This window comes from Haliotis rubra, unplaced genomic scaffold, assembly GCF_003918875.1.
Source record: "Haliotis rubra isolate DU_JTF1 unplaced genomic scaffold, ASM391887v1 Scf57, whole genome shotgun sequence".
In the NCBI taxonomy this organism is placed as follows: Eukaryota; Metazoa; Mollusca; class Gastropoda; order Lepetellida; family Haliotidae; genus Haliotis; species Haliotis rubra.
In genome coordinates this window covers 922,500-947,737 of record NW_025767268.1, presented here as the reverse complement: position 1 = coordinate 947,737, position 25,238 = coordinate 922,500, and the positions used below count along the sequence as shown (strand labels likewise).

Genomic DNA, 25,238 nt, shown 5'->3' with positions numbered 1-25,238 from the left:
CAAATGACACTCACAAGTCAAAACATTGATTACACAACAGTCTCGTTTCCTGTTGACTGGGTTCCGTCCTATTGCACAATTTAGTACAATAACCAGTCCAGAATTTTGAGACCAATTCATTTAACTGAATACATAAATATTAATCAGTATTATTTGATACATTTTAGCACTTGTATATTGCAACACTACGCTCCTTCTAATCCATACAAACACGTCGTGCAGCGTGCTCTGTTGTACAGCGAGCACTGACAAAAAGAAACCTGGAAATCGTGGAAATCTCAAAACGAGGCTCTGCCGTAGAAACGTTTTGCTATCTGGTACGGACTTGATATTATATCAATCACATTGTGCGTTACAGAACTACACTGAATAAGCGCGAAGAATACATAACAGGTGTAACCAGTGAGCCAGATGCATCGTGAATCATTTTACGACCTCATCAAACTGGTACAGTCTGTGACGTCTTTGTTAAGGTCATGCTGCCTTCACCTCGCCATAAAAAAATAGAAATACGAAGTTATTAAAGTTTGAAAGTAAAATTCATTTGTAAATACCATTTTCTTATGAAACAAGGAATTGGAATTCAGTGTAACCATAGTTGTGTGAGATGTCTATGTTCTCTTTCACACGAGAAAATTCGGATCGGCTGAAAAGTAGGTCATTGTCTGAATAGCTTAATGAGACTCATGTTTCGGTTTGTTATGAGTAAATATAAACTTGGGATGTTTCTAGAGTGTCTAATAGTATATTTCCAAGAATCAGGTAGTATATTCAAAACATGCAAATAGTCCAGGTATGTGCCTTTAATGCCATACATTTCCTTCAACTCGTCAAAGGATAAAAAACCAGTTTTGTCATACAGGTCCTTAATTGTAAGAATGCCTTTACTTGCCCAGTTTTTATTGTAATGTTTTGGGTTTTTATAATTATGGTTAAACCATAGTGGTTGGGCTAGGATTTCATAAACATCACCAGAATTCACGTGACTTTTTTCGCAATATTTGTTCCATACTTTCAAAACATCCCTCCAATAAGGGTTATCGATGTGAGTTACTTGATCAACATTTGCACCAGATTTGAAAATGACATCAAAAGGAATATTACAGGGATTTTCAACTGTTGTTTTTCTACAATATGATCTCAGGGTAGCTAGTTTCAAAGCTTCATAAAATGTTACTGTGTCAACCATCCTTAAACCACCATTTTTGTATAATCTTTTCAAATTGTTCCTTTTGATTTTATCAGGTTTGTCATTCCATATGAATTTGAAAAAGCTATTCTCCAATGAAGTAATGAAGTCTTTAGGAGGATTAGGCAGAATATTGAATATATGAACAAATATTGACAAAGCCAAAGTTTTTATGACAGTTAATTTACCAATCAGTGTCAAGTGTCTTTTCCTCCATTGTGAACGCAATCTGTTTATCTCATCTAGTCTTTTTCTTGTATTGATTACCCATAAGCTGTTAAGATCTGTGTGTAATTTAATTCCCAAGACTTCAAACACACCCTTTTGCCATTCTATCTTAATGTGATTGTCTTTACATAGTATATCCATACTATTTCTCTTTGAGCCAATCCATATTGCTTTTGTCTTATCAATGTTTATTTAAGTCCTGACATTTTATAAAATGTATTAATTTCATCAATAGCAGCCTTAAGCTTTGTTCATTTCCATCAAGAAATAGTTCCGTATCATCTGCATACTGGTTTAATTTATACTCATTATTGTCAATAACAAATACCTTTTATGTTCTCATTACTTCTAATCATACAACCAACTATTTCAGCGACAAAAATAATTATGTACGGTGACAGAGGGTCCCTTGCCTGCATTCGCGTTCATTTACGAAAATATCAGAGAATTTACCATGTTGGATGGCACATGATATTGTGTCATATGTGAGTATATTTATCCAACGAGTGATTTCAGGCCCAAAACTTAATGTGATTGTCTTTACATAGTATATCCATACTATTTCTCTTTGAGCCAATCCATATTGCTTTTGTCTTATCAATGTTTATTTAAGTCCTGACATTTTATAAAATGTATTAATTTCCCAAATTTAGCTAAACAATATTCAAGAACTCTTTGAACTCTTTGACTTGACACTGTATCGAAAGCCTTCTCAAAATCTATTAGGAGAATTAGTCCTGGCATATTTCTTTCATTAGTTTCAAACATTATATCATATAGTAATCTTGTGTTTTCACTAAGAGTTCTACCTGGAATAAAGCCTGTTTGGTTAGCATGTACTAGGGGATCTAAGGTTTTCTGTAAACGGTTAGTGATACAAGTGCTTATAATTTTATAGAGTGCATTCAATACAGTAATAGGTCTCCAATTTTTCAAAAGTGTTTTATCTCTGTTAGCTTTAGGTACGCAAGTTATTACTCCCTCTTTCAAAGTTATAGACATTTGATTTTTTTTGAAATAGTGACAAATCTTTCCATTTTGAGTTCTTTGAATTTTAAAAATCAATTGGGAATCCATCAATTCCCGGGCTATTGTTATTTTTCATATTCTTAACTGCATAGGAAATTTCATTCATATCAATCTCTTTTTCCAAATTGTTTCTTAATTCATCATCGACGGGGTTGGGGTTACAAAATGTGTACGCAAGTTATTATTCCTCCTAGGGCTATTGTTATTTTTCATATTCTTAACTGCATAGGAAATTTCATTCATATCAATCTCTTTTTCCAAATTGTTTCTTAATTCATCATCGAGGGTTGGGGTTACAATGTGGCCTAGGGCGGTAAAGTATTTTTCGTCTTGTTTATCAGCAGAATATAGTTTTTTAGAAGGATTTTACTTCATTCAGTATAGAATCACTATCTGTTAACTCCTCATTGTTGCTTGACCGAAGTTTATTAATAGAATTATTAACATAGTTTCTGTTTTCCACGTGACAAAAATATTTTTTGGTTTTTCACCTTCCTCATACCAGAACAGTCTCTTTGTCATTGATATTCCTCTCGTTTCTTCTTCTTTTATTTGTTCATGTTCAGTTTTGTGTTTTGAAAGTTCACCTAGCAAATTTTCACTGATGTTTTGAAAATCTCTTCTTATATCTTGTTCAAGAGCCTTTATTGTAGATTCTAGTTCATTTACCACTTGTTTATAACAAGAGTTCCTTTACATGTACTCTTATCGCTATCCAGTTATAACTTTATTATGTACAAGATGGTATGCCTATTTTGCTTGGTAGGACCACCTCAGCCGTAGCATTCGGTGTGAACAGTACACGAGTCGTACTCATAACAAACTTTTCTCATATTTTAGATATGGAATTTTACTTTTGGCCTCGGATTACGAGGATATCAGTTTCAGTACCAAATCTCGCAACATAAGAGGTTGAAAATATGCGTTTAACATTTCTCGGCCCAAACACGTGTTTCTTGTTTATTTCCCAATGTTTCACTTAAACCGACTGTGGTCGACACTATGCTTCAACTGCTATTGGGCTATCAGTACCTGAGCTATGAGTACATAGCGGGTACATCTACCTCCGATAATATTGAGAATATGCCTCTGATCTCTTTAATAACATATGCATGGATGTTTATAAATAATAACACGTATTGTGCCATTTATAGTGCTTTCTCACTGCGCAACTCCTTTCATAAAGCCGGATGTTTGGCTTTGGGACTGTAGACGAGTGTTATGTGCGCTGTCGCATAAGTAATAATTTGCTTTGTGTTATAAACCAGAGTTCCTTCACATGACATTGTATTCTAATTGCTATGTGGTTATAACTTTATTATGAACACATTGGTATGCATATTTTGCCGGGTAGGACCACTTCAGCCTTAGCATTCGTTATGAACAGTACATGAGACGTACTCTTAAAATATTGATTTACAGTCGTTTACGTATGAAAGTTCGTCCCACATATTGTGTTCCTTTTTTCCCTCATATATTGGATATGGACTTTTACTCTTGAGAGTCTACAGTTACAAGTCACGGCATACATCTTACATCTGTGGTTGCTGGGGGCAACAGTGAGACTCTACAGTTACAATGAGAGTCTACAGTTACTAGTCACGGCATAACGACATACAGGCTCCATTCGTAGTCGCTGATGACGTCATTGTATTTGCGGTTGTATTGAGTAGTTGACACTGGGATGACCCACTGCTGTAGTTCACAACCATACAAGAATCCGAGTGCAAGCAGTCATGTACACAGTCAGGCAGTGTGGTTTCCATGGAAACGATGCCACTTTCCTGGCTGCTCTTCTTTCCGATCAGACGTTGGAGGGTCATTCCTGTAAATCAGATGGTATGCTTGGCTCCAGTTCAAATATTCGCTGGCAAAAGATCGTTATAAACCTGCTGAACATCAATGATGACAATTGGTTTACATGTTGATTAATGATCTGTACAAACATACATGACTCGTCAAGACAGACAAGGGTAGATTGATGGGCCTACCTCCAGAATACAGCACCACAGGTTTTACAAATTACATCACAATAGCTTATGACGTAATTTGTGAAACTTGCTTACCAAAACCAATGCTCTGTGGCGTCAGACTGTTGCCGGGTTATTGAGTGTGCCTTAAGAAGCTCCACTCAATGTTCTGTCGTTTCTATACGCACAGTCACTTAGCAAAACAAGCGCTGGAGGGAGTTTGTGTGCCGTGCTAAAAATAGACGGCAGTGACGCATTTTATAGCAAGCGCCTGTTTATGAAAGCACTTTTATTTTGAACATATTTTATACTTCGATTTCAACGTTACGTTTATTACTACATGAATTAATAATGTTAACTAATATACATATATATTTTGTTCATTCAGTAATTTGCATCATCACATAAGAATGGAGTTTGTTTATAATATTTTTCGAAGTGGTAAGTGGTCAATGTGTTTTATTTACAAGAATTATTTTGAGAGATTTAGGGTTAGGGTGAGGGGTAGTTAGGAACCTAATCCAATATGGTAGGTAGATGTAAGTGTAATTCATGTTTACCAATTGTTGTTGTTTTTCCTTTCGCATTTTAATACGTTTTTCACACAAAAACTTCCAAAGTACGCGATGGAATTGTTTAATGTCGAACATTTGGAGTAATGGAAATTGTCCTGGAACTTGCAATTAAGTTACTTTCACACGCTACATTTGTTCAGAAAATGATTCGAAGGCTACCTCACCCTCGTGGGGTCACCAAACATGCTCATGTCTTCGTCATTCCTTAGTTTTCTGTCACATTTTCAAAAGCACGTCATTCATGCATACCGTGAATTCGACGTTTGACGCCTGACGTCAACAGCCGTTTTCAGTTCGCGCCATATCGGCTCATTCCACACCACTCGGAATATTGTATATTACGTCAATGTCCGTAAATTTAAATCACGGGACACAAAGTCTACCCGTTCTAACCTAATAATTGTTCGTGACGTATTCGACTCTTTCCGTTCAATTCCGTATCGTCACAGGAATGTCTAGATAAATTTGCATATTGTGTGACAATGTGGAAGTAGCTCAGTCGGTCAGCTGTCGGAATAACAGTCGGAGGGGCGAGGGTTTGCGTCATCGAAGCCGGCGGAGAGCAAACGATGCAGCCAGTTTGATACATAAATATGTATTGTCATAAACCTTACTGTCGTAGTTGTAGACGAATATTTATGTAACAATGTAAACCATGTATATTTCATATTCTCTTTTCATCTCAATTTTCCTGTGTACTCTCCTATGGGGCAATAAAAGCATATATATATATATATATATATATATATATATATATGAAGAAGCGCGCCGAAAAGGTTGCGTTAAGCCAATCTCTTCCTATATACGAATATGTGGGCTTGTTTACAAACAAGAGAAACGTCCGGTCACGTGGTATGCAAATCAGCCTGTGGCAGTGATGTTGTGGCAGAACGTGGATGGATAGACGTGACGCCATGTTTATTTACACAGTGAAAGTAGTCCTTAAAATATGCATATGATCTCTCAAATTTGTATCGTATCCATATATGACCTCAACGGATACCGGAAATATCGGCTGGCTTTATCCTGCCGCTAACGCTATCCATTGCATGATAAAGATTGTTATTACAATTATCAACTTTGTTTCATTTCAAAACTTGCATGCTTTTGAGTTCTAACAGTTCTGAATATCTACGTAAGGCCGACAAAAAGTCACAGAGAACTCTGGTAGGCCTGCTGTACTGCACAAATTCACTCACCTTCATCACCCATGGCCTCACTCACCCAACCTATCCACTCACTCACCCACTACCCTCCCTTCCTTACTCATTAATTTACTCAATCTCTCACACTCACCCACCTTACAGACTCACTCACCCACCTCCTTCCTCTCTCTCTCTCTCTCTGCCTCTCTCTCACTCGCTCATCCACTTCCTCTCTCCCTTCGTTACCAACTCACTCACTCATTCACTCACCAACTTACGTGATCTAACTACCATGACTTCTACTTCACAAAGAGTGAGATGGTCAACGCCATCCGTCGCTGGCTTGCTAATGTTTACGTAACGTCCCAGCGTGAGATTATCACAGGTCACGGTGACATTGACACCATCGGCAGCTGCCCCCGCATATTGTCCGCAAACAATGGGCGTGACACTCGTCTCCTTCATCACTGTAATAGTGACGTCATGTAGACGGTTACCTGTAACACAGTTAAGATATAAAAGGAAAATACGACTACTTATCTGCGATGAGAGAAAACACGTCAGATAAACATACATCTCTTTAACACCCATTAGTATAATACATAGATTCGGAAAAGATGAAAAATATATAGCGACAAAGTTCGACTGCTTGTAGGAAGTAACATGTTCGAACAAGGCATTCGAATAGATCCCGAATTCAACGAACGACCCTGCCCATTGTGAATACCCCCCCACCTTCAGTTATCTGTGTGAATATCCTCATTAAATACGTACCCAGCCACCTCCTGTTATCTGCGTGAATACCCTCATTAAATACCTACCCACCCACCTTCAGTTATCTGTGTGAATATCCTCATTAAATACCTACCCAGCTACCTCCTGTTATCTGCATGAATACCCTCATTAAATACCTACCCACCCACCTTCAGTTATCTGTGTGAATATCCTCATTAAATAAATACCCACCCACCTTCTGTTATCTGTGTGAATACCCTCATTAAAACCTACCCAGCCACCTTCAGTTATCTGTGTGAATACCCTCATTAAATACCTACCCATCCACCTTCAGTTATCTGTGTGAATACCCTCATTAAATACCCACCCACCTTCAGTTATCTGTGTGAATACCCTCATTAAATACCCACCCACCTTCTGTTATCTGTGTGAATACCCTCATTAAATAGCCACCCACCTTCTGTTATCTGTGTGAATATCCTCATTAAATACCTACCCAGCCACCTTCAGTTATCTGTGTGAATACCCTCATTAAATACCCACCCACCTTCAGTTATCTGTGTGCATACCCTCATTAAATACCCACCCACCTTCTGTTATCTGTGTGAATACCCTCATTAAATACCCACCCACCTTCAGTTATCTGTGTGAATACCCTCATTAAATACCCACCCACCTTCAGTTATCTGTGTGAATACCCTCATTAAAAACCCACCCACCTTCAGTTATGTGTGTGTTGAATATACTGTGTGAACATCCTGTGTTGTATAATGTCTGTAAAATACTTGTTATGCTAAAATAACGACAGCCAGCAAATGTAAAGTAGACATCTGAATGTGAGTTAATATTAATAGCAGTTTGGGCCCAATATAAATCTAATGAATGATTTCTGGTGTTCTTTGCACAAAATATGATGTCAGCTGTAATACTGCTGAAACAAATATATGCTCATGATATAGTCACAATTGTACAATCGACTCTGCTTTTAGCAGAAATTCCTTATGAACGTGGAAAGGGTTTTGTCGCTTCTATTTATGTTCATACTGAGTTAGAGGTGTACACAACAGGAACAGTTCAATTCAGATGACTCACTCTTTGAAACCTAAATGGAAGATGAACGGTATCAAGATCTTTGGCCTATCGTGACAACAGTGGTGGTACGGGGCGATAATTCGCTTTGATTCAGGGTTTGAATCTCAATATCCTTTCACATGCTATGACTTCAAAAAAGAAATTTGACATAGGAACAATTTGAATTTTAGGAACATATTTGACACAAATCAATCCATGCTGAATCCTAACATGTGGAGGAATGATTGTCGACGACAAAACGTATAAATAAAGAATCGATGAACAAAAACGTCACGTTACACTCACGTTTGTAGTGAATCGCTAAAACGCTGCCTACATGAAATGCACGTGCATCATGAAATTGTATATCACCCCCGAGTTGAAGCCTATGACTGTAGGCTTTAAAAAGCCACATCAACGGTACTCCACATGCATCGCTTTAAGCCACTATAGACGACAAAAAGAATGCCAAGACTGACAGAAGGTCAACGACACAACGTCATCGGCCGTTTACAAAGGACGGATATCGCAGCATGAGGTGGCAAGGCACTTCGGCGTGTCCAGACAAACCATCCCGATACAACAATACTGGGAGTGTTGATGACCGAGTTAACACCGCCGCCCAAGATCGCTACCACCGGATGAGACATCTTCGTTCACGCACCAATACCGCAACCTCCACAAAAACACAAATCCCTGGACTGCGTCGAATCTCCGACCAGACAGTGCGCAATGGGCTACGGGAAGCCGGCCTTTTTGCCAGAAGACCAGTTCGACGTAACGTCTTGACGCAACGTCACCGGGCTGAACGTCTACAATGGTGCAGGCAATGAGTAAGATGGCCGCGGGCAAGATGGAGGAGTTTGTTCTCAGATGAGTCTCGGTTTCTTCTCAGACGTGCTGATGGACGTTCATGTGTATACAGACGTCGGAACAGAATGGCCGGATAGTGCACGTGGCAGGTGCATTGAATGGGGGTTCGCTATAGAGACGTCGTTCTCTTCATCAACGTCAACGGTGGATCTTTCCAGCATGACAATGCTCGATCTCACGTTGCGCGTGTTTGCCGGGACTTCCTCCAGCAAAACAAGGTTCAGGTGTAACCATGGCCTTCTCGATCACCCGATTTCTTCCCCATTCAACCTCTATGTGATACTCCTGATCGACGCTTGGGCCTGCGTAATCAGCTACCTCAGACACTACAAGAACTGCACGCAGCACTTCAGCAAGAGTATCAAAACATTCCTCAAGACAGCATTCGGCGGCATCTCCTTTCTTTTATGGGACGCCGCTGGCAAGCTGTTATCGATGCTCATGGTGGTCACACCAGATACTGACATTTTACTCTGACCAAGTGGCTTTAATAGCCCTCTGTGGTTTTACCAAACACTGTCTGGATAATCATGTTTTGAATTCTGTAAAGTGATGATTTTACTGTAATTGAGCAATGATGTCATGTTCGAATCGGTTATATGTACTCAGTAAATAAACTCCAAAACAACATGTCAAGTTTCTTTTTTTTTGAAGAGTATAGTAGGAATAATGTTGCAGGATGAATAACACATATTTTGTGTGAGGTTTAGCTTCTTTAGCGGTGTAACCTCTCTAATTATTCCTACATGCTCACTAAAACGCGAGTATAGCTTGGTATCAAGCATAATACAAAGTCAAATTACCCAAGGTTAGTCTGTTTGTAATTCTAACAGAAGTCACGTGATACTCCCGGCCAAGATCCACACTCCACCATGGCGCCACATCATTCATTCCCGTACATGAGCATGACTTGTTCAGGAATTCGGGGTCATAGTTACCATCTACCGCCTTCTCCGCTGCCGAATAGTTTCTGTAGACTGAGCTCTGACTGGCTGGCTTATAGCGAGCCGCGTTGAATGTTAATAAGGAGAACCCTGAAAACATATTAGCAATAAACAACGACATGAATGTTATGTGTCATAAACTTTGGTCTGTTTGTTGTTTAACGCCTCACTCAGCAATATGCCAGCTATATGGCGGCGGCCTGTAGATACTCGATTCTGGATCAGACAATCCAGTGATCTAGAGTTTTCCCAGAAATTATTGAGAAAATAATTTCCTAATACTGATAATAGAATTTTAAAAAGGTGTTACATTCAAACCGAAACATGAGTCTCATTAAGCTATTCAAACAATGACCTACTTTTCAGCCGATCCGAATTTTCTCATGTGAAAATGTTAAGAGACACCACAAACAACTATGGTTACACTGAATTCCAATTCCTTGTTTCATAAGAAAATGGTATTTACAAGTTAATTTATTTTTAAACTTTAATAACATCGTATTTCTATATTTTATGGCGAGGTGTAGGCAGCATGATCTTCACTAAGACGTCACAGACTGCCCCTGTTTGATGAGGTCGTAAAATGATTCACAATGCATCTGGCTCACTGGTTACACCTGTTATGTGTTCTTTATAATATAATATCAGGTCCGTACCAGACCGCCAGTCTTTTCTAGCGGAAGAGCCTCGTTTTGAGACTTCCACGATTTCCAGATTTCCGTCTGTCAACTTCTTTGAGTGGCATTTTAGAAGTTGGGAAGTACAATATAGAACAAACTTTATGGATAACAACTTCTTTTTATTCGTGAGTGCGACGTTTCGATACAGATTCTTGTACCGTTGTCAAGCATAATGAGACATGAAGAAGGGGGAAGTATATATACTGGACGTAACAATGTAACAAAGAAAACAACATAATTAACAAGGCAGAAAGCTGATGAAGCCAGAGAGTAGACAAAGGACAGGCGTGGAAGCCAATGATGTACAAATAATAATGAGATGTTTATACAGCAGAGTTTATACAATATGGAACACGTTTTTATGGATAACAACTTCTTTATTTCGTGAGTGCGACGTTTCTATACAGATTCTTGTACCGTTGTCAAGCAAGAGTGATACATGAAGTGGAGGAGCTGCATATATATACTGTATATAACAATGAAACAACATACATTGTAATTGACAAAGGAAACAATGAAGGACAATCAGTCGGCTGATTTGATGTGATGGTTTACCTATGTAGGGAATGGATATCTTGATGGGGGCTGATTCTCCGTGTACAGAAAACCTACCCATACGGATCAATACATCCAATCAGCCGACTCCTGAAACAACAGGCAGGCATAGACACAACCTTCTCAGCGTCCTCCAGCCTCAACAACCTCCTCCATGCCAACGGAAGAAAACAACCCACCGTCAACAACAACAACCCGAAATGTGTTATTTATAAAATAAACTGTGATTGTGGACAAAGCTACATAGGTGAAACATCCCGACCCATCAACACCCGAGTCAAAGAACATCGCACCTCTGTTGCTAATTTCGACACCAAATCAGCTATCTCTGACCACATCAAAGCAAACTCCAATCATCAAATAGAGTGGTCCGACTTCACCATTCTCCCCAACAACCAAACGGACTTCACTAAACGCAAGCTCACCGAAGCTATTCACATCAAACGCCATAAGCCCACCATCAACCGTGGCCAAGGATACTTCATTCCATCAGCTTATGATTCACTCCTCCACCATGAAAATATGGTATTATATAAGAACTTCATGAGTGTGGATTGCAAAGTCGCTTGCTTCAATTGAAGTTGTTAAATGACAGGCCATTTCAACACCACGTGTGTTCAACCCTGTCTGATCATTATAATCAGGACTAGGTTGTACCACGAGGCAGTTTTTAGCCTTAAGATTAAGAGTGATGGATCGCTTTTCGAGTTTAATATTTCTTGTTTGGCAAAAATATGAATACTAGTATTGAAAGGTAACTGGAGCTTCTTTTCAAGAAAATTAATAAATGGTGTTTAGAAAATGTATTTTAATTTTCAAAATAAGAAAGTAACTGTATCCAATTAATAAACCCCGCAAAGACCCAGAATAATATTTAAATAACACACCTATTAAAGTAGTAAAAGAAACGAAATTCTTAGGTTTACTTTTTACGGGCATTTGGTCTTTTGACCCCAAACAAAATATTTAAAGAGTAAATGCCTTAAGCCCTTGATTTGCTGAAAGGTCTCTAATTGGTTGTGGGGAAGGCACAGAACACCCCTTCAAACTGTACCCAGTTAGGCGATAGCCTAGTGGTGAAAGCGTTCGTTCGTCACGCTGAACACCAAGGTTCGATTGCCTACATGGGTACAATGTGTGAAGCCTATTCTTGCTGTCCCCCGCCGTGATATTACTGGAAACTCACTCACTCACTCACTCACTCACTACCTATCCGTTCTACTCGATCATGGCTCCGTCGTCTATGATGACGTCTACAAATGCCTAGGTAACATATACCTAATTTTTCAAAGGTAGCCTGCCGATGCCGGCTGACAGTTTTTTGCCCACACCTGTGTCACAACCAAGGATGATCCACATGAAATCCGGATCCACCACCCCCGTTAACACCACTCTAGTCACCCTCTCTTCTTCCTGCAACGACATACACCTTACAACTCTGGTGGCTGCCGGTGGCTACAATGAGAGTCTATAGTTACAGATCAGGGTAAAACGACATACATCTTACATCTGTGGTTGCTTGGGGCATCAGTGAGATTCTATGGTTACAGATCAGGGTAAAACGACATACACATTACATCTCTAGTGGCTGCCGGTGGTTACAATGAGAGTCAACAGTTACATATCAGGGTAAAACGATACACACCTTACACCTCTGGCTGCCGGTGGCTACAATGAGAGTCAAAGTCAAAGTCAAAGATATTTAATGTACTTAAGGCCTCCGTCCCATATACAAGTAATACAAGTATATATACAGCACATGTTACAGACATTTCACAAAGAAATTACAGTTCTGATAAGATACTGCTTCTAAGGATAACAGCATGTGTTACATAAAGCGCAAGATTACGTATTACATTTTCATTTTTTGGAGGATAGAATGGAAGCAAAGGGGCAGATGAAGGATATTAACAGGTAATTATTTGGGATATATTTTTTTCTTAAATCAGCATAATGTGGGTATACAAAAGCGAAGTGAATTTCATCTTCTATAGCCGAGTTACATAATGGACATATCCTTAAACGTCTCTCTATTGAAAATCGTCTGCCCTTATTTACTGATAAGTCTAACAAGCCCAATCGAAAATTGACAAGTGTGCGTCTGATATTCCTAGATGTCAATACAGATAGATATAGTTCTGGTTAAATTAAGCTCTTATGTGATCTATACAACTGGTATCTTGAACTATTGTCTAGACGGGAATGCAATTCTTGATAATACATGCTAACAGATTGTTCTCGAAATTGCTTAAGAAATAGATTAATATTACTAACTGTTTGATTTAGCCACACAAATCCAAAGCCATGAGAAAAATAAAAGAGTTCTAATATGAGACGCCCATGTTGTCTTACCCCTATCATCCAAATGTACAAGCATGTTATAATCTAGTTTGGGGATTCTTTGTTCGTGCATTCCAAGGATCTTTCACCAATAGTTTAAACAACTGATTTGTGAATTTATATATATCGGATATCTACCGCATTCTCCATAAACCATACAAGTTGGTGCCGCTTGCGCTACATTTAAAAATCTTTTTTTTTTTGCCGATGATGTAATTTTAGTGTAAGATACTATCGTCGGGCTACAATGAGAGTCTACAGTTACAGATCAGGGTAAAACGACATAAATCTTACATCTCTGGCTGCCGGTGGCTACAATGAGAGTCTACAGTTACAGATCAGGGTAAAACGACATAAATCTTACATCTCTGGTTGCCGGTGGCTACAATGAGAGTCTACAGTTACAGATCAGGGTAAAACGACATACATCTTACATCTCTGGCTGCCGGTGGCTACAATGAGAGTCTACAGTTACAGATCAGGGTAAAACGACATAAATCTTACATCTCTGGTTGCCGGTGGCTACAATGAGGGTCTACAGTTACAGATCAGGGTAAAACGACATACACCTTACATCTGTGTTTGCTGGGGGCAACAGTGAGATTCTACAGTTACAGATCAGGGTAAAACGACAGTTACAGATCATAAAACGACATACACCTAACATCTGTGGTTGCTGGGGGCAACAGTGAGATTCTACAGTTACAGATCAGGGTAAAACGACATACACCTTACATCTGTGGTTTGCTGGGGGCAACAGTGAGATTCTACAGTTACAGATCAGGGTAAAACGACACACATCTTACATCTGTGTTTGCTGGGGGCAACAGTGATATTCTACAGTTACAGATCAGGGTAAAACGACATACACCTAACATCTGTGGTTGCTGGGGGCAACAGTGAGATTCTACAGATACAGATCAGGGTAAAACTAGACACATCTTACATCTGTGTTTGCTGGGGGCAACAGTGAGATTCTACAGATACAGATCAGTAAAACGACATACAGCTTACATCTGTGTTTTGCTGGGGGCAACAGTGAGATTCTACAGATACAGATCAGGGTAAAACGACATACAGCTTACATCTGTGGTTGCTGGGGGCAACAGTGAGATTCTACAGTTACAGATCAGGGTAAAACGACACACATCTTACATCTGTGTTTGCTGGGGGCAACAGTGAGATTCTACAGATACAGACACACATCTTCAGTGGTACAATACAGACAGGGTGTAAACGACGTACACCTTACATCTGTGTTTGCTGGGGGCAACAGTGAGATTCTACAGATACAGATCAGGGTAAAACGACATACAGCTTACATCTGATACAGATCAGGGTAAAACGACATACATCTTACATCTGTGGTTGCTGGGGGCAACAGTGAGATTCTACAGTTACAGATCAGGGTAAAACGACACACATCTTACATCTGTGTTTGCTGGGGCAACAGTGAGATTCTACAGTTACAGATCAGGGTAAAACGACACACATCTTACATCTGTGGTTGCTGGGGGCAACAGTGAGATTCTACAGTTACAGATCAGGGTAAAACGACATACACCTAACATCTGTGGTTGCTGGGGGCAACAGTGATATTCTACAGTTACAGATCAGGGTAAAACGACATACATCTTACATCTCTGGCTGCCGGTGGCTACAATGAGAGTCTACAGTTACACATCACGGCATAACGACATACAGACTCCATTCGTAGTCGCTGATGTCGTAGTCGTCAGTGTGTGCGGTTGTTGTGAGTAGTTGACACTGGGATGATCCACTGCTGTAGTTCACACCCACGCAAGATTCCGAGTGCAAGCAGGCGTGTACACAGTCAGGCATTGTGGTTTCCATGGAAACGGTGCCACTTTCCGGGCTGCTCTTCTTTCCTACCAGACGTTGGAAGGCCATACCTGTAAATCATATTGTATGCTTAATCTGATTGGCTCCACGATATACGTTCAAACATTCGCTGGCAAAAGACAATTATAATCTACTGACAGATGAACATCAATGACAATCATGAGTCCATTGACTATTTGGTTCCCAGGTTGACTAATCGTTAAAAAAAAACAAAGAAAAACATGACCTGTCGAGTCAGACGAGGGCAGATTGATGTCATAACGCTCGTAATGGGAACAAAATAAACTTTCCTTGACGTGTATATCTATTCTAGAATAGAAATAAACACTGTAACAGTAAAAACACATTAATAGCACATTTGGTGGAAGTTCAGTTAGAAAGGGATCAGGGAAACCTTACATAAGTGAAACGTCCCACCCTCTCCCACTCTGAATTAAAGAACACAAAAGTTCAGTCCAGGAAAAAAAAGGCTCCAAATCCGCTATAGCCGACCACACCAAAGCCAACCCTGACCATGCCATCCTTTGGGACAACATCCACATCCTGGAAACCAACCGAGCAGACTTAAAGATTTGGAAAATTCTTAAAGCCATCCAACGCTTCAACCCCACCACGAACCGGGATCAAGGTTATTTTATCTCCTCGGCCTATCACCACCTAATTAAAGATCACCAGTAATCCACCCATACCTAGTCCAATTGGCTTCCATGCTCCCTTTTGTGTCTTGCTATCACAACCAATCAATGTGTACATCAACCTACTCTCTTCAACTCACGATTGCCATCTCAGTGTACATCAACTCATCTATTGTATAAACTCATTCTGCATATTGTTTTAATCACTATCACTCTGTACATCAACCTACTCTGCTCAAATCACTAATTAGTAATCCAATGTATATCAATCTTGTCAATTGTATATACACACTATGCAGCTATGTACATATTCTCCATGTTACAACTCTGTGTATCACTTGCTTGATAACGGTGTTAGTATCTACACCGAAACGTCGCACTCATTGCAATAAAGAAGTTGACTATCCATAGAACTTGGTTTTCCTTCATCTATACAACTTCTAAAATGCCTCTCAAAGAAGTAGAAAAGGATTAGCTTAATGTGAGAAATATGGAAAATGTGTAAGGATTGTTATCACAATTATCAGCAACACCAACCTCTGGTGAAGACGATAACTTACGTGATCTGTTAACTACTATGACTTCCACTTCACAAACAGTGAGATGGTCAGTGCCGTCCGTCGCTGGCTTGCTGATTTTTACGTAACGTCCCACCGTGGGATTACTACAAGTCACGGTGACATTCGCACCATCGGCAGCTGCCCCCGGATATTGTCCGCAAACAGTGGGCGTGGCACTCGTCTCCTTCATCACTGTAATAGTGACGTCATGTAGACGGGAACCTGTAACAGTTTATGATATGGAAGGAAAAGAATACAAATCCTTATCTGCGATCTTCAGTTATCTGTGTGGATACCATCATTAAATACACACCTTCAGTTATCTGTGTGAATGCCCTCAATAAATACCCATCCACCTTCAGTTAAATGTGTGAATACCCTCTGTAAATACCCTCATTAAATACCCACCCCTTCAATTTTCTGGGTGAATACCAAGTGTGATTACTTAGCCATCTTCAGTTATGTGTGAATACTCAAAGGTGAGTACCGTGCATAAATACCCACCTGTGCTGGATACACTTTGTGAACAACCTGTGTTGAATATTATCTGTAAAAACCTTGGACCAATTTATATGCTTAAATAACGACAGCCATGAAATGTTAAGTAGACATCTGAATGTAAGTTAATATCAATTTAGGTCAAATATAAACTAATGAATGATTTCTGGTGTTCTTTGCACAAAATATGGTGTCGGCTGTAATACTGCTGAAACAATATCTGCTCATGATGTAGTCACAATTGTACAATTGAATCTGCTTTTAGCAGAAATTTCTTATGAACGTGGAAGGGGTTTTGTTGCTTCTATTTATTATATCGTCAATCTGAGTTAGAGGCAAACACAACAGGAACATTTCATTTGTTACCTCAATAGACAATTAATAGTATCAAGATCTTTGGTCTATCTTGACAACAGTGATGGTACGGAGCGAAAAAGTATTCGCTCGTCATGACAAAAGTACTGGGTTTGAATCCCAATGCCTCATGCGATAACCATTTCTGGTGCTACGATTGTTATATAGTAGGAATATTGCTACAAGAAGAATAAAACAATACTCAGACACTAGTTTCATTTGCGGTGTAATCTTTCCCATTATACATACATGCTCACTGAAACACGAGTATAGCTTAGTATCAAACAGAATACAAAGTCAAATTACCAAAGATCAGTCGGTTTGTAATTCTGACAGAAGTCACGTGATACTCCCGGCCAAGATCCACACTCCACCATGGTGCCAGATCATTAATTTCCGTACATGCGCATGAGTTGTGTATGAATACGGGGTCATAGTTGCCATCTACTGCCTTCTCCGCTGTCGCATACCCTTTGAAGACTGAGCTCTGACTGGCTGGTTTATAGCGAGCCGCGTTAAACGTAGAAAGGGAGAACCCTGAAAACACAAGCATGGGTTGCTGGAGATCTCTAACCCGGATCTTCACGGGTACTGTAACATAATATTAATTGCCTGTTACAAAGGTTTTTTTCCAAACTGATAAAAACTCGCTTTTTGTCAATGATGTTAAAGTCTCAAGGCAATATACGTTTCAAACTTCTTGTTTCTGTAAAACCTTGATTTTCTTCTCACATGGACATTCTACAAAATGTCTTTACCCTAAACTCCAAACTACAGATACTGATCTCAAAATCGTCTTTTGGTTATTAAGAGGTTATCACGAACGCTAGGAGAGTTAAAACTAACATGTTTGCTCAGAAATGTAAAACGGTAAGCAAATATAATTCAGATACGTGTTACGTGTACTAAAACGCGACAGTTAACCAGAGATTTCATGGTATGTAAATTTACAGTTAAACCGATAGAAAACTATATGAATTCAATAAAAAAATATCAAATTACCTTTTAGAATCATATTGCTAATCAAGACGTCACAGCATACAAATGATAATTTGTGGACCAGACAAATTAGTGATCTATACAATTAGAATCCATCTGAGTTGTCGGGGTAACCGACCAACCATTTAGTGGCTTGGGTCCCGATCCACAAAGCGTTCGTCAGGTAACGTCCAGTCGTAATTCAATAGTATATATAGAGCCTAAGAACGTCAGCGTTACAAACACTCAGTAGAATGGAGATTCAGCGATTCCAGCCAAGCGTTACGAATAATTTCCGTAACAGTAACTGGAACAACATAACGTTATCATTAGCATTACGAACTATCTTAACTATATAGTTTATTAAATTATTACGAATGACGTAGTGCTACGTGCGCTTTGTGGATCTGGCGCCTGGTAAGACAAGCAGAGGTTGGTTGGTACCTACTGTAACCCGAAAACATTTATGGAATAATTCCCTTAACTGAGACTATTTCATCTGGAAACAGTATCGTTCAGATTTGGGTTTTCAACATACTTGCAAAATAAGTGACTTACCTGGGACAGCCATACTGGCAAGACTTAAGAATACAAGCTGTGTTGCCATACTAGCCATAGAGGCGTCTACACATACGCTGCCTCCTTCTACAAGATGGGTGACATTTCTGGTGACACAATATATCCCGGTCTTATAACCTGAATGAGGTGTACTGTATCCGGATGGCAAAGTGTGCGAGGACTGAGAAACACAGTACTATATATATCACTAATGACTCGTGGATAATGTAACGCTGATTATATATCAATACGGCTGAACATAAAGGACGTTATTATCGGGATGCGCTTGACTAGGTCTGTCGCGTTGCATTGTCATTATCACTTTTAAACATGAATATTGTATATAAGCTGTTTCTTTTCATTTTGTAAATAAGTTGTGGCATGATGACCAGAAAGTCGTGAACTTGCTGTATTTGCATACAGAGTATGCATTGTATTTATGGAGATTGTAACTGTGGTTTAAATTGGCTTTGAGACTTTCAAGGGTTGAACGTATATTTGCTAGTTTTCTGGAATACATGTATATATATTCCTTTGTTATGATAAATATCAAGTTCAGAACATCGTTACGTTTTTCATGAAAGCCCAAAAGGACTGTTTTCGGATCCAGATGTATAGAAGTGTCTGTTTTATCTTCATTCCAATTTAAAAGGTCTTGCCACACCCCAATTTACGTGTCTGCATTCAAACATCAAATGAACAATGGTTTTCTTTTTCAGCCTTGCAAAAAATACATAATGGTGATTCTAATATATTATAGTTGTACAGGTCTTTATTGGTTGTGAGAACCCTGTTGACAATACGATATTGAAACCATCTTTCCTTAGTATTATGAAAAGCTCTGAATGGTATAAAATGATAGGTATTCCATAAGTCAGGTGGAAAATTGTGATGAAGGTCGTTTTCCCATTTACATTGATATCCTAAACTTGGAGTAGATGTAACCTTGTTTAGTAGCGTTGTGTAGAAAATATTGCAGCCTTTCTTATTTTCATAGAGTATTTTTACATTCGGGGGGAATAAAGGGTAAATGTCTTAGCTTTGCCAATATCGTAGTTTCTTCCTTTGAATATTGTTTTATTGAAGATAGCATTTCCGCATTTTCTAAGAAATTTGTCTCTACTCTATACATCTCTTTAAACTCAGTGAAAGACAGAAAGGATTCATCATCTTTTAATACGTCATTTATAAATTTTACTTTGCTTTTAAGTAGTGTTCATATAATATAGATTTGTTTCCAATTTTTATATTGTTATTTGCCCAAATATACTGTTTGCAAAAAGTCGGATTTCGTATAAGGGTACCGTCCTTGTAAATCAGCCCAAGCTTCCAGAACATATTTCCAGAAAAGGTTTTTAAGTTTTGGGATGATGTGTGTTTTCAGGTAATTTGAGCCCATTTCTATTGGGTTTGTATTTTTTACCGTGTTATTTAAGATATTGTTGAATTAAGAGTTTGTTGTAAATAACCTTCTTATCCATGATATTGTTTAGATGTTATAGTTTCTAGTATATCTGGAACTTTCAAGCCGCCTTCTTTATAGTTTCTGATTATCAACGATCATTTTATTTGGTGTGGTTTGCCTCTCCAAATAAATGCGAAGGTTTTTATATGCATCATTTGAATTGTATTCATTTTGGGGTTTGGTAGTGAGGAAAATAGATGATTGAGTGTGGGCAATATCAGGCTTTTCAGGATAGTTATTCTGCCGAATGGTGTGAGATCTCTAAGTGACCAAAGTTTCATTAATTTATCCATTTTCTTTAGTTTATCTTTATGGTTTCTTTCCACCATTTCTGCCTTATTATGTTGAAATATGATACCTAGCAGTTTCAAAGGTCTTTGCGTCCAGTCCAGAGTATAGTCTCTGCAATACAGTGTACTTGATAATTGTTTAGAACCTATCCACACTACTTTAGTTTTATCAATGTTTATTTTAAGACCACATTTACACATAATTTATGAATATTCACAAGTCATAATTTAAAGTGTTATGGTTCATTATTTTCGACACCAACCCCACTTTAATGTGTAAATTCTTCCAAGAGCTGACGGACTTCTCATTCAACGAGTCTTTCATTTATCATTTTCAGTTGATGATATGACGAGAGAAAAACGAAAATTAAGATCGCAAAATCGAACTTCGGTTTTCTAGTAAGCGCAAAGGTCACCAGATGTGATGTCACAGACAGGGGTTGTCTGATAAAAATCTGTCGTTATTGAAATTTGAAAATATTCCTTCTTTCAAACCCAAATTTAACACAAATGACTATTCAGTATGATTAATCATAGCTTATAGGTAAAAACAGACCATTGTGCTTTTGACCATACAATTGAAATATCACAGAACCTGTTAGACCTTGTATGCTCCCGCACAGGCAAACTGTAGCGCAAACAGGGTTGCGCAACAAAGAAAATGACCAGTCTTCGCATATGCGCGCGAAGCGTCATTTTCTCTTTGTTGCGCAACCCTGTTTACGCTACAGTTCTCGCTTCGCTCGCATATACGAAGACTGGTCATTGTCTCTTTTTTGCGCAACCCTGTTTGCGCTACAGTTCTCGCTTCGCTCGCATATACGAAGACTGGTCATTTTCTCTTTGCTGCGCAACCCTGTTTGCGCTACAGTTTGACCTCCTGTGCCTCCCGTGACCCGGAAACAGTAGTTGTTCAACACTCCACATGCAAGTTTCTCGGTATCTTTCATTTGAACATTTGTTAATATTATTACCATCACTTGTTTCTTCACTGAATATTTAGATGAAAATCATAATTGTGTGACATGTTGATGCTAGGGCTTTTTGTTTTCATTTTGTCCGACTTAATAACGTTTACAGAAGACCGGCCTCAACAACAGGTGCGCAGGAATGGGCGTGACAACAACTATATTTCAAAATAACATTCATGCCTTTCTTATTGTGATAAAATATTAGCAACGCATGGTGCATATATTATTTCATATACTAAAACATAGAATTAATTATAGTTTCAAATGAAATTAGGCATGACTGAATAAATTGTGCTTTCATATTACATGTAAGCCAAAATATACGTCTCACGTCTCACTTCAGAACACTTTGAATTACGTATAAATGTATGCAATAAATTAAAATGTTTGGTGAATATTGACGATAGATTTACAGCTGTTTACAGCTTTCAACATTTTCAGATATTTTCATATGTTTTACAGATCAAAAATAGTATACAGGCGAGAGGATTCGGGTGATCCTGGCAGTCAGGCTGGTAATTATAAGGCTCATCGTGAGCTCAGGGCCCTCCCTTATTCCCTCTACACGCATCTCAGATAGCGTATGGGACTTCTCCCAGGACACGCTGCCAAGTCGAACCCACCAAAGAACTTTCCAGAGAATATGAAGGCTCCCCAACACTGCAGCCTTCTGCATTACCCAGGGTGACAGAAGGGCTGTGCTCCCGGTGGAAAACCCGGGCATTCTCCTGATCTGCGTCAAGAGATCAAGAGATACCAAACCAAGGGCACCGAGAACAATGGCGAGCCTGACGACAGTGTACTTAGGATGCAAGCGAAACATTTCAAAGGCAAGGTCCGCATATTTAGCACGATTCTCCTGATTTTCCAGCATATTGCTGTCAAATGGGACAAAAATTCAATGATATAGATACATTCATTGGCTTCATAAAAAAGACAAGATCAGATTTGTTGGCTGGAAATCTTCTGAGGCTGTATATAGGCCTATTCCAAAGAAGTTAAAAAGCATAATTTTCCATGACACCCTGGACATGTTCATGGTCGTACCATGGATGGATCTTGGCGTCAAAGCCTCAGGCATAGCGAAGACGACAGTAGAAGCAGCGAGCCATGCCATCATGTCTTTTAAGATATGCCAAGGAAGGCCGTCCACTGACAAGGTGTTGGACAGTCTCTGTAAATTCATTACACAGTCGACATTTCATGTTAATATTTTATTTAAGAATCACATTTAGGCGATTGCCAGTGGGAAGTGACTGGTTGGGCAGCAAAAGGAAGCCCTCAGTTTCACATTTAAGACCAGTCGACTTCATCCAGGCGAAGGAGTCGGTGGGATTGCTATTCCGTTCCTCACACTGCATGTACACACGATGCAGTGGCTTCTCAGAAAGCGTCTTGGTGAATGACTTCACCTGGTTTACCCATCGCTGTACCGTCCAGCAGTACATCACCATCAACAAAATCAACCTCAAATTTCAGATTCTGTCCAACAACCTTGGCACGCTAAAAATAGCTGTGGGATTCTTTGCTATTCATGAGCTCCACATTGTCCAGGGAAGCTGACGATACTGCTACAGAAGCTGATACAACCATGATCAACTTCGGAAATAATTGTTTAATCGGCATTCGTGGCGTCATGCTGTAGTTGTTCCAATACTTAACGCTGGATGTGATCAGACCGATCCTTCAAACTATCGACCAATATCATTAACTAGATGCGTTTGCGAAACCATGGCACGCATGATAAATAATAGACATGTTTATATCTTAGAAGTAAAAAAACCTAACAACTGATATACAATGTGTTTTCCGTAATAATAGAAGTACCATGGATCGTATGGTACATATATATAGTACGTTTAGAACCATGTGTCAAACATGTCAAAATCAATAAGCAGCATGCACTGTCTGTTATTTTCAATCTGGCTTGCTGATTTTTACGTAACGTCCCACCTTGGGATTACTACAAGTCACAGTGACATTCGCATCATCGGCAACTGCCCCCGGATATTGTCCGCAAACAGTGGGCGTGGCACTCGTCTCCTTCATCAATGTAGAAAAAACATATGTCACTACACTAAGATCTACATGACCTTGGATTGCGACGTCGTTTGCCTCAATTTAATAATGATAATAATGAGAATATTTATAACGCGTCTTTTCCACGCTAGATACCCTGCTCAAAGCGCACAATCTGATCATTATTACGCCAGATAACCCAAGCTGCCGGATAGGCGCAAGAAGGTTAATAGTCTCACGATTTATTTCACCGGGTACCCATTTTATGCTGCCAAGTTTTTAAATGACAGGCGTGGGTTCAACACTGTCGCATCGTTATTGGCAAACATATGAATACTATTGAAAGGCATCTGCATCTTTGTTTCAAAATATTAAAAATAGTGTTTAGAAAATGGATTTACATTTTCAAAATTTATAACTAATTATATCCATTTTATAAACCACACAAAGACCCGTTATTATATGTAAATAACACACGTATTTAAGAACGAAAATTCTTCGGTTTCATTTTTGATGGACATTTGACCTGTCAAAACCAAAATTTGATATTTACAGAATAAATGCCTTAGTCCCTTGATTTGCTGAAAGGTCTCTAATTCAAAGAGGGGAGGGCACAGGAAACTCTCCTATAACTATACCTATCTGTTCTTAGCTCGTACTTGGCTCCATCTTTTATTTTTTAGCCTGTTGAAGCAACCTTAACGACTTAACGATTCTATGCATGATCAAGGTGAAAGACTTTGTCTTGGATCTTTTCAAGCTTCGTTACGTTGAGGCCAGTGCATCACAAAACTATAATCTAATGAGTCTGTATACAGCTGTGATTCTAATCCTCTTTATGATGATCTATACAACAAGAAACCATATTTTATTCCGCCTCTAGGCATAACCATTAAACCTTTCATTCTTGCTGCTAATATCGAACTCTGAACATATAATATATCTAATGGTCCTACCTGAAGTAGAAATTATTAGTAGTTATTGATGTGCCTATCATGTTGATAATAAAGGTTTGATTTCGTTCAATCAAGGTTTGTCGATGCCACAAACAGCACCATGGAACTTTTTTACGGGAGCAAACTTTCACGCGCCTGTTCGAATTAGTGTTATAAACGGCGAAGGTAAACGATACAAACGTATACGACCCCCGGTAATCGACAGCGACACCGACGATGAATGAACGTGTCCAAATGACATTTTACAGTTGTTGAATAAATGTTGAATAAAATTTGGTCGAGGATTTTTTGAGTGTTTGGGTGAAATATTTTTTGTAGAGAATAACAGGTTTTTAAAAATGATTGATACTTCCTTGGTTAGTATATTAAGTGATACAAATATTATGACCCCCTCGACTGAACGGCCTCAGTCAGATATGGGCGTTTCGGGATGATACGGGGCAAGATATGGAAAAGGGAGGGTGATAATCTCTCCATATCGTATGGTAATGTATATGATCTATGGCTTATATCCATATGTCGCCTGCTTATCTGTGTGAAATATAGCATACAGGACATGGGAAACCTCTGTCCCTATAGTCAGTCTTACAATAACGTGACATCACAATACGGATTTCCTCCAATAGGACATTAAAACAAAGCTTCTTCCATGACAAGTACTTCATTCTGTTATGATGCGACGTTTCGATATTTACCCTTACACCGTTGTCCAGTAGGAGTGACTTTGAGTACATCTGACTAGGATTAACAAAAGCAC

At 39.0% G+C, this 25,238-nt stretch overlaps 1 protein-coding gene across 1 annotated transcript in view; it reads right to left on the bottom strand.

The window, feature by feature from the left end:
* The window catches only part of LOC124254249 (fucolectin-6-like), a 52,921-nt gene extending 33,965 nt beyond the window's left edge, over window positions 1-18,956 (bottom strand). Inside the window, exon 1 of the mRNA XM_046688163.1 lies at window positions 18,781-18,956. Coding sequence (XP_046544119.1) covers window positions 18,781-18,838 — 58 coding nt within the window. The 5' untranslated portion in view covers window positions 18,839-18,956. The remainder of the gene's footprint in view (window positions 1-18,780) is intronic.
* Window positions 18,957-25,238: the final 6,282 nt, after the last annotated feature.